At 45.2% G+C, this 16,164-nt stretch overlaps 1 protein-coding gene and 1 long non-coding RNA gene across 3 annotated transcripts in view; one reads left to right on the top strand and one right to left on the bottom strand.

Annotated features, from left to right (window-relative positions):
- The window catches only part of BAG2 (BAG cochaperone 2), a 94,775-nt gene that overhangs the window by 49,666 nt on the left and 28,945 nt on the right, over nucleotides 1-16,164 (top strand). Inside the window, exons 2-3 of one of the 2 annotated variants that reach the window (XM_073569413.1) lie at nucleotides 8,154-8,579; nucleotides 8,861-9,501. The exons of the other annotated variant lie outside the window; for it this stretch is intronic. Of the exons in view, the coding sequence (XP_073425514.1) occupies nucleotides 8,154-8,579; nucleotides 8,861-9,406 (972 nt within the window). The 3' untranslated portion in view covers nucleotides 9,407-9,501. Of the gene's footprint in view, nucleotides 1-8,153; nucleotides 8,580-8,860; nucleotides 9,502-16,164 lie in introns of those variants that run through there. 2 annotated transcript variants of the gene reach the window in all.
- Nucleotides 9,624-11,957, bottom strand: LOC141084584 (uncharacterized). The gene is made up of 3 exons (XR_012231042.1): nucleotides 10,512-11,957; nucleotides 10,154-10,283; nucleotides 9,624-10,051 (listed from the first exon to the last, which is right to left on the bottom strand). It is a non-coding gene; the product is annotated as an uncharacterized lncRNA (long non-coding RNA).

Here is a 16,164-nt window from a genome sequence, read left to right as displayed (position 1 = left end):
GCGGCGCTGGCATGGGAGGGAAGTGTAGGTGTTTTTATTTTAACAGGGCCAAACAAGGGGAACGACAAGGGGTTGTCCTAGTAGTGGACAGCAACTTTAAAATAGTACAAAAGATAACATAAAGTGATGTTTATTTCACAGACCCATTCACTCCATAAATTGGATAAAAAATGTACATCTTTTTGTTTTCTGCTGACAATCAGTTTTCAAAAAAACTGACATACTAACATGCCCATAGACTATAATGGGTGCATGTTCTATCCATAAAAACAGATTGGGTTTGACATTTTGTGATTATTTTGGGATACCCAAGTCCAAAATAGGTCATACTGTACATTTAGCAATCAACAGGTGCAGAGCACATAACCTGAGGCCTCCTCCCGGGAGCTGACCCTCGGCAATGCTGGGCTACATCATACAATGTGTGAGACCACTGCAGAAAGGATCCAGCAAAACAAGGATGTATTCTGTGACAGACCGCTATTCAATAAGCAAAGCAAGGAAACATTTATTTTCAGCATCACTAAAAGGCAAATCAACCTGGCTACATTGGGATAAAAGCACGTATATAAGGGTCTGTCACAGGAAAAAGTCACGGCATGCACGATTTGCATCAGATATTTGTATTGCACTCGGCCATGTAAGTCAATGAGTCTGTGGAAATTATCAGACTGCACTTGGATGACATGTGAGAGCAGTCTTATTTTCACAGACTGAGAGAATGGAGAATTTTTCCATCTTCTCCTTATCTGAGAGAATTAGAGCACATATGATCACACTCTGATGGAACTCTGATCAGAGTGTGATTAGCATAATCGCCCCAATTCTCTCGGATGAGAGAGAATACTCTCATGTCATCGTAGCCTAGACTTTTATGGATCTGATTATCGGATGCATTCACAGCATGCTGCAATTGTCTTCTGCTGAATCGGCAGATCTGCACTTCCCCATAGAATTAGGGTCCCGTCTCACTTAGCGACGCACCAGCCATCCCGACAACGATGCGACCTGGTGATGCTGATGCGTTGCTACATGATCACTGGTGAGCTGTCAAACAGGCAGACTCAAACCAACGATCAGCGAGCTCCGAGCGGTGTAAGCAGACGCTGGGAGCTGGAATCCAGGGTAAACAGCGGGTAACTAAGCACGTGCGGCGCTTAGTTACCCGCTGTTTACCTAGGATACCAGCTCCCAGCGTCTGCTTACAGCGCTGGGAGGTCGCTGATCGTTGGTCTCCCGCTGCCACACGATGCGTGCTGGCCAGCAGGAGACCAACGATCAAAAAATGGCCCAGGTCATTCCTGCATGATCAGTGATACCCGGCGGGGGGGTCGCTGATGCATGCCACACATAGCGAGATCGCTGGCGAGATCGCTGTTGCGTCACAGAATCGGTGATGCATCAGTGATCTCGCTAGCGATCTCGCTTAGTGTGAAGTACCCCTTACACTGATCCCAGTGCTATCTGATAAAACATCACATAGCACTCCGCCGTGTTACACGCTGATATGAGCGAGAGCTAACTGATAGCTGGGGCTGTGTTATGATTGCGCTGCTAGCCCAAACTGTGCACTTTTAGGCAATGACAAATTTAGGTCCCTAATGCTGCTTACTCTTTGTGCTTACAAATAGCAAAGGCAAGATTTTACACATCCAACATCCACAGCTCATAGTATCCATGGACTGCAGAGTTATCAATTTAGATCAGAAGACCCCTTTAAACTGACCGATCGGGAATCATATTGTGTGCTTGAAACCAAAGGACCCATTTACACTGACCGGTAATCAGGAGTCATACTGGGTGCATGAAATCAAAGGGCCCATTTACACTGGCCGGTAATCAGGAGTCATACTGGGTGCATGAAATCAAAGGGCCCATTTACATTGGCCAGTAATCAGGAGTCATACTGGGTGCATGAAATCAAAGGGCCCATTTACACTGACCAGTAATCAGGAGTCATACTGGGTGCATGAAACCAAAGGACCCATTTCCACTGACCGGTAATCAGGAGTCATACTGGGTGCATGAAACCAAAGGGCCCATTTACACTGACCAGTAATCAGGAGTCATACTGGGTGCATGAAATCAAAGGGCCCATTTACGTTGGCCAGTAATCAGGAGTCATACTGGGTGCATGAAATCAAAAGGTCCATTTACACTGACCAGTAATCAGGAGTCATACTGGGTGCATGAAATCAAAGGGCCTATTTATTTTGGCCAGTAATCAGGAGTCATACTGGGTGCATGAAATCAAAGGGCCCATTTACATTGGCCATTGGCCAGTAATCAGGAGTCATACTGGGTGCATGAAACCAAAGGACCCATTTACACTGACCGGTAATCAGGAGTCATACTGGGTGCATGAAACCAAAAGGGCTCATTTACACTGACTAGTAATCAGGAGTCATACTGGGTGCATGATACCAAAGGGTCTATTACACTGGCCGATAATCGGGAATCATACTGGGTGCATGAAATCAAAGGGCCCAATTACACTGACTGGTAATCAGGAGTCATACTGGGTGCATGAAATCAAAGGGCCCATTTATACTGGCCATTAATCAGGACTCATACTGGCTGCATGAAATCAAAGGGCCCATTTACACTGGTTGGTAATCAGGAGTCATCCTGGGGGCATGAAACCAAAGGGCCCACTTACACTGACCGGTAATCGGGAACAGAGAATCACACTGACTGCAATATGTCTAAACAGGCCGGCAATCTCCCAATTTCACTTAGGCCTGTTTCACACTTCCGTTTGCAAGTGTCAGTCATAGTCCGCCGTTTGCGTAAAAAAATGGATCTGATGGATTTGCCTGGTGGATCCGTTTTTTTCCCATAGACTTGTATTGGCGGCAGATTGTGACGGATGGCCTTCCTTTGCGTCCGTTGTGCGGCGGATCCGTCATAAAATTTGGGTCCATAGGGAAAAAAAAGTCCATAGGAACATTTTTTGTTTGCGTCAAATTGGCGGACGGTGACGGATCCATTGGCGTCCGTTGTCTGGTAGAATGGACGCCTATGGGCGACGGATCCGTCCCTGTCCGTCATATTACGGAATCCGTTGACTGAGTCCGTTTCTTTACACTGAGCATGCCTGGAAGAATTTCCTTTCATGAAATTTAACCCCAAAACCCGTTCTGGCACAAAAAATCTCTCTCTCTCTCATCTCTCATATCCATATCTGCACCTGGGCACAACCCCACCACCAGCCTCCAGGACTGCCGCTCTGTACTTCTGGCGGCGGAAGACTACAGCAGCCACACTAATAAAATAGTCCCGCCGCACCTGTGACACACTATAGCAGCGGTCTGGGACAACTACAGAAGCCAGAAACCCTTGCTGCTTCCCAGACTGATAAATAACGCTGCTGGACTCCCCTCACTCGTCAGCTCAATAGCTCCGGGGCACAGGGGATAGCAGCGATCTCTCCTCCCCCAAAGAAGAGGAGATTTAATCAGCCCGTGGTCTCTATGATCTCATTGCACTAAATTGAGCAGAGCTCCCCTCCTCCATTTGGAGAACTTCTTAGGCTGGTTTCACACTTGCATTTTTTTGCGCTTTTTTTAGCGCAAAAAAACACATGCGTTTTTTTCCCCTATCTTTTACATAGGTGCGCATACACATGTGTTTGTATGCGTTTGTATGCGCATGCGTTTTTTTTAGTGTGCGCTCGGGCGCACAAAATGTATCCTGTTGCATTTTTTGTGCGTCCCACTTGCCCCAAAAAAACGCATGCGCTCGCAATGCGTTTTTTTAAGCAAAACACCCATTATAGTCTATGGGTGCGCATACGTGCATTGTAATGCGCACGTATGCGCAAAAAATGCATGCGTCTTTTTAAAAAACGCACCAAAAAACGCACACAAACGCATAATGCGTTTTTTTCATGCGTTTGTGTGCGCAAAAAAACGCACAGCAAAAAAAAAGCAAGTGTGAAAGTAGCCTTAGAACCGCAGAGAAGCTACTTGGAAGCTTCAATTAACCCTTCCTGCCCTTTAACCCCCACTGGTCTCCTAGCATTGCCCTATTTCCAGTGCAGTGGGCATCTCTGTAACTGCAGGAACCAGGGGAATTATTCCCTTTCCAACTTTTCTTTCTCTCTTTAAACACATAATAGGATTAAACCCAGGGAAAAGTAAGGGTACCGTTACACTTAGCGATGCACCAGCGATCCCGACAACGATATGGATCGCTGGTGCATTGCTAAGTGGTGGCTAGTGAGCTGCCACACAGGCAGATCTCACCAGCAACATCGCTGGGGTCGGGGGTCGCTACTTACCTGTCAGACGCGGCGATCCTGACGTCCTCCCGCCCGCGTCCACGCGTCGCTCGTCGGCGCCACAGGAAGCCCAGCAGGAAGTGCCCGACGAGAAATGATCCAGGACCTTCTCGCGCGACCAGCGATAATCAGCGGGGGAGCCGGTCGGAGGTAAGTATCACATGCAGCGATATCGCTAGTAATATCGCTGCAACGTCACAAAATCGGTGACTTTACAGCGATATTGCTAGCGATATCGCAGTGTGTAACGGGGGCTTAATAACTACACCATTGTATTTTCTGTCAGTATAAAACTTGATTCCTCAAGCTATCTCTGCCAGAAATAAAACAACACTACAGGTGACCTGAATACCCACTGTGCCATGGTTCTTGCCAACAATTCCCACATTGCTCCCTATTGTTGCTTCTATTACAAATATAATCAGCAAGGCACAGAACAAACGTGATAACAGATACACTCGCCGGACCCTGGTCCATACCACAGGGCAGAAGCACCTTGCCCCATAAAAAACGTATATTCACCATCGACTCCCTAGAGACAGGCGTCCGCTGGGTCCAGATTACTGGTGCAGCTTACGTCTTGGTCTCATAAATATCTAGGAAGCTCATAGGCCTCCCTCAAAAGAGTCTCATTCCTTCCAAATTGCCATAGTCTCTGATTCACACCCAGGCCAATTTAACATAAACCGATAACAGCAGTGTGGCCATAAAGGGTGTTTGGGATTATTTTATACACAGACTTAAGGCCCTTTTACATTTAGCGATGCACCAGCGATCCGAACAGCGATACGACCCGGTCAGGATCGCTGGTGCATCGCTAAATGATCGCTAGTGAGCTTCCACACAGGAAGATCTCACAGCGATGCAGCAGCGACGCAGCGCACGATACTCGCCTTTCACACACAGCGATCCTGCGTCCTCCCGCCTGCGTCCAGCGTCGCTCGTCGTCACAGCAGGAAGCCCAGCAGGAAGCAGACGACGAGAAATGGAGCCGCCCGATCTCGCGCGATCAGCGACAGACAGCGGGGGAGCCGGTCGGAGGTAAGTATCACACATAGCGGTATCGCTAGCAATATCGCTATAACGTCACAAAATCAGTGACGTTTTAGCGATATTGCTAGCGATATCGCTATGTGTAAAACCCCCTTTAGGGTTATAACCCTTGAGCAATTATTTATATAAACCGGAACTCTCGTTTTATACCTTTAAATATCATTTAAGACTCAATTGTCTCATCCTAATATATCCACATTCTCGTTAACAGTTGAACTCTCGTATACAAAATGAGCAACAGAGGCTCAAATTTAAAAAACAATACTCTAAAGACCCCCAAACTCCCATAAAGGGAATCGCCCTAACCACTCTGAAACTACAAATGTCATCAGCCCCTTCAGATCCAGATCACCAAGAAGGAATGACAATGACAATAGAGTAACAGCTAACACATCTCCCAATCAACCGGTAAAAACCAAAACAATCCTCATAAATCTCAAAAGGAGGATCAGCTATTTAAAGCACCACAGACACCACCGGCAGCAAAAGAAAATAAAAAAAAGTGCAAACAACTCCTAACCCCTACAACTATCCAGCAGAGGAAATGGATCTACAAAAGCTTCTAAAGGGCCTTTTACACTAAGCAACGCACCAGCGATAACGATAGCGATCCGACCAGGCATAGATCGCTGTTGTGTCGTTACGTGATCGCTAGATAGCTTTCAAACAGTCCACTCTCGTCAACGACTCTAGAGAGATCAGCGATCTGCATAGCGACCTCGTTGCTCGTTGAGTACCTTTCACATTACTAAACAAAAAACGATTCAGACCTCGGTGGGCGTGCTTCAGCGTTTAATTTACAACGCCCCCCAAAGCGCCGATTGGTGGTCACCGCTGCGCTGTCATTGGCCGGCGGCGTCATTAAAGAGGACGTAATAGCGTTACAGTTTAAATCTCTGGAGCGCCGTGGTTAGCTTCTAAACCAGCATTTTTCTCCCTAGAGACAAAAGTGCATTTTTGGTTAGATTTCGCTATTCGACCTTCAGCAACCCTCTTGAAGAATCATCATCGTTGGTTATTTTCAAATACCTCCATTTTGAATATCATCTCAACAGTGCAAATTTTTTTATATTTTTTCTCCCTAACTTTCGGAATTTTCGCAACGTCAAAGGTAAGTTTATTTTGGTTCCAAAGTTTTATTTTTTTTTTTATGCCCTTTTTTTTTTTTTTGTTTTATTTTATCGTTTTATTTTAGTTTAGTGTAGAAACCGCGCCCGCCCCCATTTTTGTAATTGTTGAACGGGATACCTTTCTAGGACAGCGACATAGCTTATGCGATTCAAACTCTTTTTTATTGTGTCTATGTTCATTTTGTCCATATGCACATGTCAGAGCAGCCATTTTAGTTTTGAAACCGCGCCCGCCCCCATTTTTGTAATTGTTGAACGGGATACCTTTCTAGGACAGCAACCAAGCTTATGCGATTCAAACTCTTTTTTATTGTGTCTATGTTCCTTTTGTCCATATGCACATGTCCGAGCAGCCATTTTAGTTTTGAAACCGCGCCCGCCCCCATGTTTGTAATTGTTGAACGGGATACCTTTCTAGGACAGCGACATAGCTTATGCGATTCAAACTCTTTTTTTATTGTGTCTATGTTCATTTTGTCCATATGCACATGTCAGAGCAGCCATTTTAGTTTTGAAACCGCGCCCGCCACCATTTTTGTAATTGTTGAACGGGATACCTTTCTAGGACAGCAACCAAGCTTATGCGATTCAAACTCTTTTTTATTGTGTCTATGTTCCTTTTGTCCATATGCACATGTCCGAGCAGCCATTTTAGTTTTGAAACCGCGCCCGCCACCATTTTTGTAATTGTTGAACGGGATACCTTTCTAGGACAGCAACCAAGCTTATGCGATTCAAACTCTTTTTTATTGTGTCTATGTTCCTTTTGTCCATATGCACATGTCCGAGCAGCCATTTTAGTTTTGAAACCGCGCCCGCCCCCATGTTTGTAATTGTTGAACGGGATACCTTTCTAGGACAGCGACATAGCTTATGCGATTCAAACTCTTTTTTTATTGTGTCTATGTTCATTTTGTCCATATGCACATGTCAGAGCAGCCATTTTAGTTTTGAAACCGCGCCCGCCACCATTTTTGTAATTGTTGAACGGGATACCTTTCTAGGACAGCAACCAAGCTTATGCGATTCAAACTCTTTTTTATTGTGTCTATGTTCCTTTTGTCCATATGCACATGTCCGAGCAGCCATTTTAGTTTTGAAACCGCGCCCGCCACCATTTTTGTAATTGTTGAACGGGATACCTTTCTAGGACAGCGACATAGCTTATGCGATTCAAACTCTTTTTTATTGTGTCTATGTTCCTTTTGTCCATATGCACATGTCAGAGCAGCCATTTTAGTTTTGAAACCGCGCCCGCCACCATTTTTGTAATTGTTGAACGGGATACCTTTCTAGGACAGCAACCAAGCTTATGCGATTCAAACTCTTTTTTATTGTGTCTATGTTCCTTTTGTCCATATGCACATGTCCGAGCAGCCATTTTAGTTTTGAAACCGCGCCCGCCCCCATGTTTGTAATTGTTGAACGGGATACCTTTCTAGGACAGCGACATAGCTTATGCGATTCAAACTCTTTTTTATTGTGTCTATGTTCATTTTGTCCATATGCACATGTCCGAGCAGCCATTTTAGTTTTGAAACCGCGCCCGCCCCCATGTTTGGAATTGTTGAACGGGATACCTTTCTAGGACAGCGACCAAGCTTATGCGATACAAACTATTTTTTATAAAATGTATGTCCGTACCTAAATGAAAGAGTTCTCACCATTTCCTTTCTTTTTTATTACAGATGGCATCAAGTAGCCAAGTTGCTAACAGCCAAGACTTCATACGCCTATTTATTGAGATGTATCGCTCACTGCCCTGCCTCTGGAAGGTGAAGTCTCCTGACTACAGTAACAAATACAAGAAGAAGGTTGCATATGAAAAACTTGTCAATCTATATCAAGAAAATCACCCTAGCGAAACGGTTGATGAGGCTGTTATTAAAAAAAAAATTCAAGCTCTACGCACTGTGTTCAAGAAGGAATTGAACAAGGTGGAAAAGTCTACAAGGTCTGGGGCGGGTACCGATGAAGTGTATGTTCCGAAGTTGTGGTACTACAACTTGCTGGAGTTTACGCGAGACCAGGAAATCCCCAGGGTTATGCACTGTTCTATGTCACTGCCACAAGAGGAAGAAACAGTGACACGGCCTGATTCCCCTCTAGTCGATGTAAGTATGTTTTGGGTTTCCCTCCAATAAGCTATGATACATATATATGTACATGGTACAGTTGAGTTTTATTCATTAAGTTGATGATTTGAAACTTTGTTCACAGCTGATACCTCTTCATTTTAAATTGGTTTATCATAACATAATTTCTACAAATTGTCGATGTCAGTACATAGCCAGTACCAATGTTCACACCCCCTCTTAATAAATTATTGTTATGTGTTTAAAAAACACTCGTTTTACTTTTTCTGTGTTTTAACCTTGTTTTTCTGTTCTTGCAGCATGTAACAGAAGAGGTGTCACCTACACCATGTGTAATTCCTGAAACCCCTGCAACATCAAACCCAACCGACGAGGAGGCAGAGGAGGCAAGTGTGTCCGTGGGAGCGTACACTGTGCAAAGGCGTAACCCTGTGAGTAGAAAAAGAAAGGCCACCGCTCCACCTTTTCCTGAGTTTGTCGATATAGCAAAGAACATATTGGTGCTGCAGGAAAAGCAAGCCATTGGGGGCTTTGCACACATGGTGGACGAAAGACTTCGGTCTCTGGACGTTACGCAAAGGCTTCAGGCTGAGAGAATTATATTTGAAGCACTAAATAAAGCTGCTGTTGGACAACTAAAAGACAGTTATATTCTGGTGGATTCCCAAGCAATGTCAATAACCCCATGGCCGCAGACACAAGAACAGGTAACAAGCACGCCAAGAAGGGCGATTCAGCCGCTACACAGCATGAACTTTGGAACCCCACATTGGCAGTCTGGCCCATTCAAAATTCCTGGAAGGCAGCAACTGAATGACTCAGACTTTAGTTACACTCAATTATAGTTTTTATGTTAACTTTTTGTATTAACAAAATTGTTTGGTTTTTCTTTTTTGTTTGTTTATAAAAAATAAAAATTGAAATTTAAATGTTTGCATTACACATGACTACAATTCCAAGTCCTTTCTAGACTGAGACAAAAATTGTTTTGCCAGTTAGGCTTTTTAATTTCTTTCTTTAAGACTGATTTTTAAACAAACCATTTAAGTTTAACATATGTCAACATGACATAGACAATTTTTGTAAACAAAAAAAAAAAAATTAAATGTTATCACCCTGCGGTTGGGCTGCCACAAATTGGTCAAGCATCACTCCGAGTTGGTGTAACGCAGACATCGCCCTCCTGTGTGCTGCCAAGAGTTCAGGTAAGGTTGGTATTTCTGTTGAGGAAATTTACATTGTTGATGGCGGTTTTGTAAATGTCCATGCATACGGTGCCATAGTATGTGGAGCAGCATATGGTGGCATAATGTGGGTTTGGTAGCAAATGGGGCCATATCCTATGGATCGCAATATGGGGCCATAGTGTTAAGTGGCAGCAGATGGGTGCATACGGTTCATGCTTGTGGTCAAACACTTACGTTTTTGTTGCGCCTCTGACTCTTCAGATGAGGAGATAACAGCCCTTCCACGTCGAGTGGCAACACGTACTAGAAAATAAAATGTCTAAATAAAGAATATGCCATTAACTGTTACACAAATTATAATTCCTCACATGCTTAAAAAAAAAAAAAAAAAAAAAAATTGATTACCGGAGGTCGAGTCAGCTCCAGCTTCCCGGAGTGATACTGGAGAAAACACACCAATTGGGGATGAAGTGGAGGAAGCAATTTGTGGTTGAGGCGTTGAGGGGGGCGAGGGGGTCCTTACGGGCTCAGGTATCTAAAAATATGAAATTGAGCATTGAACATTTCCAAAGCGGTGAAAACATAAAAAAAAAGAAACGGTATTGTAATACTCCATTATTGTTTCCTCCCTGGAATAAACTTTGGTTTTTATTTACCGTTCGGCTTATGTGAACCATGACTTCTTTCCCCCCCCCCCTATTCTTGTAATTTTCAACCCAATAAAAATACTAATAACATGAACAAACGCATTTTATACACTTACGGACTCTGCTTCAGGAGATGCTTGCACCGCCTGGCTTGCGTGTGCTGCGGGGGATGTTGGTGCTGCAGGTGCAGATGGGGCTGGGGCCGCCGCATGCGCCGCTGTTTGGAAAAAACAAAACTGAGCGCAAAACCACTTATATTTGCGTTGTGCAATTTCACTTGTGCGAATCAAATTTTTTTTTTTTTTTTTTACACTGTAAACCCTGTTGAAAAAAAAACAAAAAAAAAAAACCATATGTTTAAAACATACTATCTGGAACACTCACCTCGGTCCCTCCGCACTTGTTGTTGGAGGCTGGTGAGGAGGTCTCTTGAGCGAAAGCGCAGATCTGCCAGTTTTTTCCTGATTTGCGTTGTGGTGCGCTCAACTCCGAACCGGCGTAACAGTCCTCGCCTGATCCTCCGCAACACAGCCCGCTTGTGTCTCATGGGGTGTGCATGCGCCTGTCCACACGCATAATCGCGCCTCTCCATCTCCTGTACCAGGAAACGCATTTCGGCCTCCCCCCAAGGTGTAGCTCTCTGTCTACCAGCCATTGCTTCCTGTTTTGCTTTCACAACGCAGCAGGGACGGCCACAAGAACGTCGTGATGTCACGACGTTTTCCCGCCTCATTTGGTGACGCTACTGCGTACTTTTAGTTATGGTACTACTGCGCGCTTATCGGTGACGCTATAGAGTCCACTTAAGGGCGGTTGTAAAATGGCGTGTTAACGGATCGCTACAGTGCTGATACTGTGTCGCAGGGCTATGTTATTTTTTTTTCTTTTAAAAACCAGTAACACTTTGAAAAGTAGCAACTATGTGAATTTATTGTTGTTTTTATCACACAAGAATGAAATAAACATGTTAAATAAACACTTTTGCTGTCTAGATTTCATGCTGCCAAGTAACAGCACCAGGCCCATTAAAATATTGGCAGTATTGGTCCCTGCAGGCCTTAGCATCATCACGGTTTCTTCCCCTTGCCAGTGCTTGAAGTCCAGGTACTGCGGGATCATTGTCGCGCCACCTACCAAGAACAACCTGACCATTTGTTGTGTCAACAGAGTCCACAAAGGCAGGCGGAGTGTAATCATTTGCATCACGGCGCCGCAGAAAATTGTGCAGCACGCAACAAGCCATAACGACCGAGTCAATGGATTCCAACTTTAGGTTTATGGGTGTGTGGAAAATCCGAAAGCGGCTGGCCATGATGCCAAACGCATTCTCAACAACCCTTCGTGCCCTTGACAAACGGTAGTTAAATATACGTGTTTGCTCCGTCACACTTTTTTGTTGGTACGGTTTCAGCAGATTCGCATGCAGCGCGAAGGCTTCATCACCGACAAAAACAAAGTTGAGGTTGGCGGTTGTCTCTGTGTTGGGAGGCAGGTTCAGGTCACAATTGGTCAATCGCTCTCCAAAAAGTGTATGTTCTAACACTCCACCATCTGAAATCCTGCCGTTCATGTCAACATCAACATTTATGAACTCGTAGTTTGCATTAACAAGGGCCATAAGGATTACACTAAAATAGCCCTTATAATTGTAAAAATAGGATCCACTTTTCGGCGGTTGGGTGATCCTCACATGTTTACCATCCAAAGCCCCCCCACAGTTTGGGAACTGCCAAAGCCGCTCAAAATCAGAGGCAATATTTTTCCACTCCGCCACTGTTGTAGGAAACTGGATGTAGCTCCTGAGGCTTTGAACTATGGCATTGCATGTTTCAGGAATCAAACTGCTGAGCAGTGACAAAGAAACGGCAGAAGAAAATTGCAGATCTTTCAGTGATCGTCCGGTGGCCAGGAATCTCAGCGTCACGGTCAATCGTTCGTCTACCGGCACAGCAGCTCGCATTTTGGTATTTCTCCTTTCAATCAATGGCGTCACCCTGGCTAGTAAAAATTTGAAAGAGTCCTCTGACATCCGCAGATAGTTCTTGAAATCCAGAGGATTGTTCTCCTGCAGTTCTCTTACGAGCTGCATGTGTGAGAATTCGGACCTCTTCGCCAACCACTCTCTGGTCCACATGCGCCGCTTTCTTTTGGAACGCCTCTCTTGCATCTGTGCCTCTTCATGTAGCCGACCAGCCTCCAACACCAAAGCAGCAGCCACAATAGCACGCTCTGCGCCGTTCATGATATACAAACTGCAACATAAAATAAAATCAATAGACGATTTGGTAACAAGAGCTTCATTTGTATAAAGCCAACACAATAATCATTAACAGTATTACTCTAAAAAAAAAAGGCATGGTACTATTGAAATACATACCTGGCAAACAGAGTTGTTCTTTTGATGAATAAAATGAATCCACTAATAAAAGCGCAATAGCGATTACAATAGGGACGCCGAAGCAACCGCGTTGTGAAAGCCGTTAAAATATAAACGCTGTAGCGACTCACACTGGAACGTTTAAGCCAAACCGGTTAACATCCAATATGCTTGGGAACAAAGTGTTGAATGAGGCGTTCAAGCGTTGTCTTTTATAGCTTTTTTGTCAGATACATTTCGCACATTGTCAGCGCTGTGAAGACCAATAGGGAAGAGGAGGCGTGGCAGGTAAGTCACGCCTGTGTCGCTGAGCCATGCGTCGTTATTGACGTCGCTCATCGTTTTTAAAGCTTCAAACACAACGATAATTACTGGACAGCGGGACGTCAGCGATGGAAAAATGTACCTGCACATTCGAGCACGATCAGCGATAGCCGACGGGGGGTCCGGTCGCTGCTACCTTTCACACTTAACGAGATCGCTAGCGTGATCGCTGTCGCGTCACAATATCGGTGTCGCTTGAGCGATATCATTAGCGATCTCGCTTAGTGTAAAACCCCCTTAAGGGTCAGCCGGGGAGAGAGAGGAAGTCTCTGACCCTAGCACTTAAAAATTTAACCTCTGAGGGTGTGGCCGGATGCCCCTTCCTCTTTCTTCCCGTAGGTCAATTGGGCGTCCCATTTGTGGTATCACCTGGGGGAGTAGTGGGAGGGGGAGGCACTGCACAGAATTTCTTTCTAGCTTAATTATATGGGGGCTCTGCAGTCAGATGCACGTTCCCTATATGGTGCCGTGCCTGCCAGACTGCAGAGACCCGTGTGACGTAAAGCAGTGCCTTCCCGCCTCCCACCAATCCCGTAATAACAAAAACACCATCAGGCGTGGATGGGTTGAACAGGTCGGTCACAGTTTATTAAATTTCTAAGCAGACAGAAGCAAGTACAAATTCGCAACGGACTCTTCGCTGAAGGCCCCGTCACTGACCGCTGGGCAGGGAAGCTGATGAGAGGTTACAATCCTTTGCCCCCCCCTACACTACCGCCATGGAGGATCATTTGTATGACCTACACAGGACTCCGACCCCCACACAACATCATTAGGGCCTGTTCAACGCCATCCTGAAAATTAGTTAAAAATATATTGAGCCCGATAACCGTGAGATGAATGCCGTCCGGTCTCAGCAAGTCTGAGTTGTATTTTTCCAGGTCGTTGTGGCGAACCACGATGCCGTAGTTTTCTCTGACAAATTTTGCCATCTTCGTGTTAATCTTTTTCCATGATTTGTCAATTTCTTTGGGGTCTTTAGCTCCATGCCAGACCGCTCGTGGTATTATCTCCGACCACACCACCACCATATCCGGTATTAAACAAACAAAGCGCTCTGTGTTCGTTGACATTATTGTGCAGAGCTCGGCACCTTTCTTCTTGCCCATGTCATTACCGCCGGAATATCACCGGCCCTTTGGCCATCTTAGGAATTTTGACCGTCTCCGGGAAGATCTGACACCACCGGAGCCCTCTGATGCCTCTCCAGTTGACCTCTAGTTGCGGGAAGTAAAAATTTTTTCCACCGGGGCGTATCTGGCTCTTTTGCACGCCCAATAAGCAATAGAATGTCCCAATACCCAAACTGTAGGCCTACAGCAGCCTGTAAGAGACAAGATGTGTTAGAGCAGGTCTGGTCTTATGTATCTTGCAAAACATGCGGATTTCCAACGACCCAATCTCTGTACTTCGACTTCCGCTACACCGGCCCTAGCTGCTTCGGTGGCCGCTCCTATTCTGAAGGAGTGCGTTCCGTATTCATTTGGGTTTACGACGACTGCCTCTAGACATTGTTTAAAAATTGCGTGAAACTGATATTTAGTAAGCGGGGACCCGTCTGTGTGTGAGAGAAAGAATCTACTCGCGTGTCTTATATCCTTATAGCGTATGACTATTTTTACTGGGCATATAGGGCCGTCTAACGGTGGGATCACATTTGGGTTTCCGCACCCTAATGCGTCGCTACATATGACGAGATCTTCGTTGATTAACCCGCCTGCTGATGCTGTTTTTGACTGCGGCACCAGTTTGCTAATGTGTAGCGCCCCGAAGAATGTGATTGTGAATGCTGTAGATATTAGGGTTGACTCGTATTGTGACTTGCATAGCGTTTCAGAGATTGTGATAATATCATGCAACAGACTTAAAGAAACGGGGCAACAACATTCCTAACTAGGTTGAAGCCTTTTCCAGCCTTTAACAGCTTGCTTGATGAAAAAATATTTAGTTACATCTGCCCATCCCAAAAGCTGAAAGAAAAAGGCTATTCCTGATAAATGCCGTTGCGCTAATGTACCTGACGCGCCTCTACGCTTGAACTGATTCAAGACTAACACGTTGCATCTTGCCCGATCACACGAATCAACTGGTCTTCCTTTAATTAACGAGCACCACTCTTCCCAAGCCTTACCGTAAACCTGCCAGGTAGCCGGTGTCACTGAGGTGCGGATTAAGGGCATCAGTGATTGGCCACCGCGTCCCAAAGGGAAGGAGGACACAGTAGGCCCGATGGCTGTGCGTCAGGGTGGAAGACTTTGTAGGCCTGCCAATCGGAAGATAACAAAGAGTTAACAATCTTATCATCCACAATAGATGTAACTCTGGCGCGGCACCAGATGTTGTGTTTAAGGCATAGCAGTGCTAGGCAGCGCAACAGCGCGAGAACCGGCGGGGAAGAAGAGGACATGCTGTTTGAGCTTTTTGCGGTTCCCGTGTGTTTGGTTAAAAATCTGATGTTTGTATTTCTTAATTTGTTACCCCAAAGTTTGACTAATGCTACTATAGAAAAAATCTCCAACAGAGCCGGGTTGCGGCCCCAAATAGCTGAGATCCATAGGTCCGGCCAGCTGCTTTTGCGCCATTGGACCTTGTAGAGTGCGACAAAACCATTTGTGAAATCTCCACCCACTGCTAGGCCTAGATCCTTGCTTGGCGTTTCAAGTGACATGACACATGTATGCTCATTGTAGGATTCCAAGAATGCCCTCCAGACCAACAAATCCGCCTTCAGGGAGCGGTTGAGTCTAATTCTGTCGCCCGGCTGGGCGATGCCCTTTGTTGCCAATGATAATCGGCGCAAAAAAGCTCTGCCCACTGGCATTACCCGACAAGCAAAGTTGAGTAAACCTAGCAAGGACTGCATCTGCTGTAGGATGACTTTTTCGCTTCGAGGAAACTTTCAACCGTTTGCAGTGTTTTTTGTAATTTATCCGCTGGTAAACGAAAAACCATTTCATTGGTATCTATTTAAATGTTGAGGAAAAGGAGCGCATTTCACGGACCGATCATTTTTTCCGGCGATAGTGAAACGCCGAAACACCGAGATATGAACTTAAACTTTTGGAGAA

The sequence above is a fragment of the Dendrobates tinctorius genome, unplaced genomic scaffold (assembly GCF_039654945.1).
Source record: "Dendrobates tinctorius isolate UK_male_01 unplaced genomic scaffold, ASM3965494v1 ptg000024l, whole genome shotgun sequence".
Lineage (NCBI taxonomy): Eukaryota > Metazoa > Chordata > Amphibia > Anura > Dendrobatidae > Dendrobates > Dendrobates tinctorius.
Note: the sequence above shows the minus strand (reverse complement) of the source record. Positions and strands in the feature narration are given on the sequence as shown.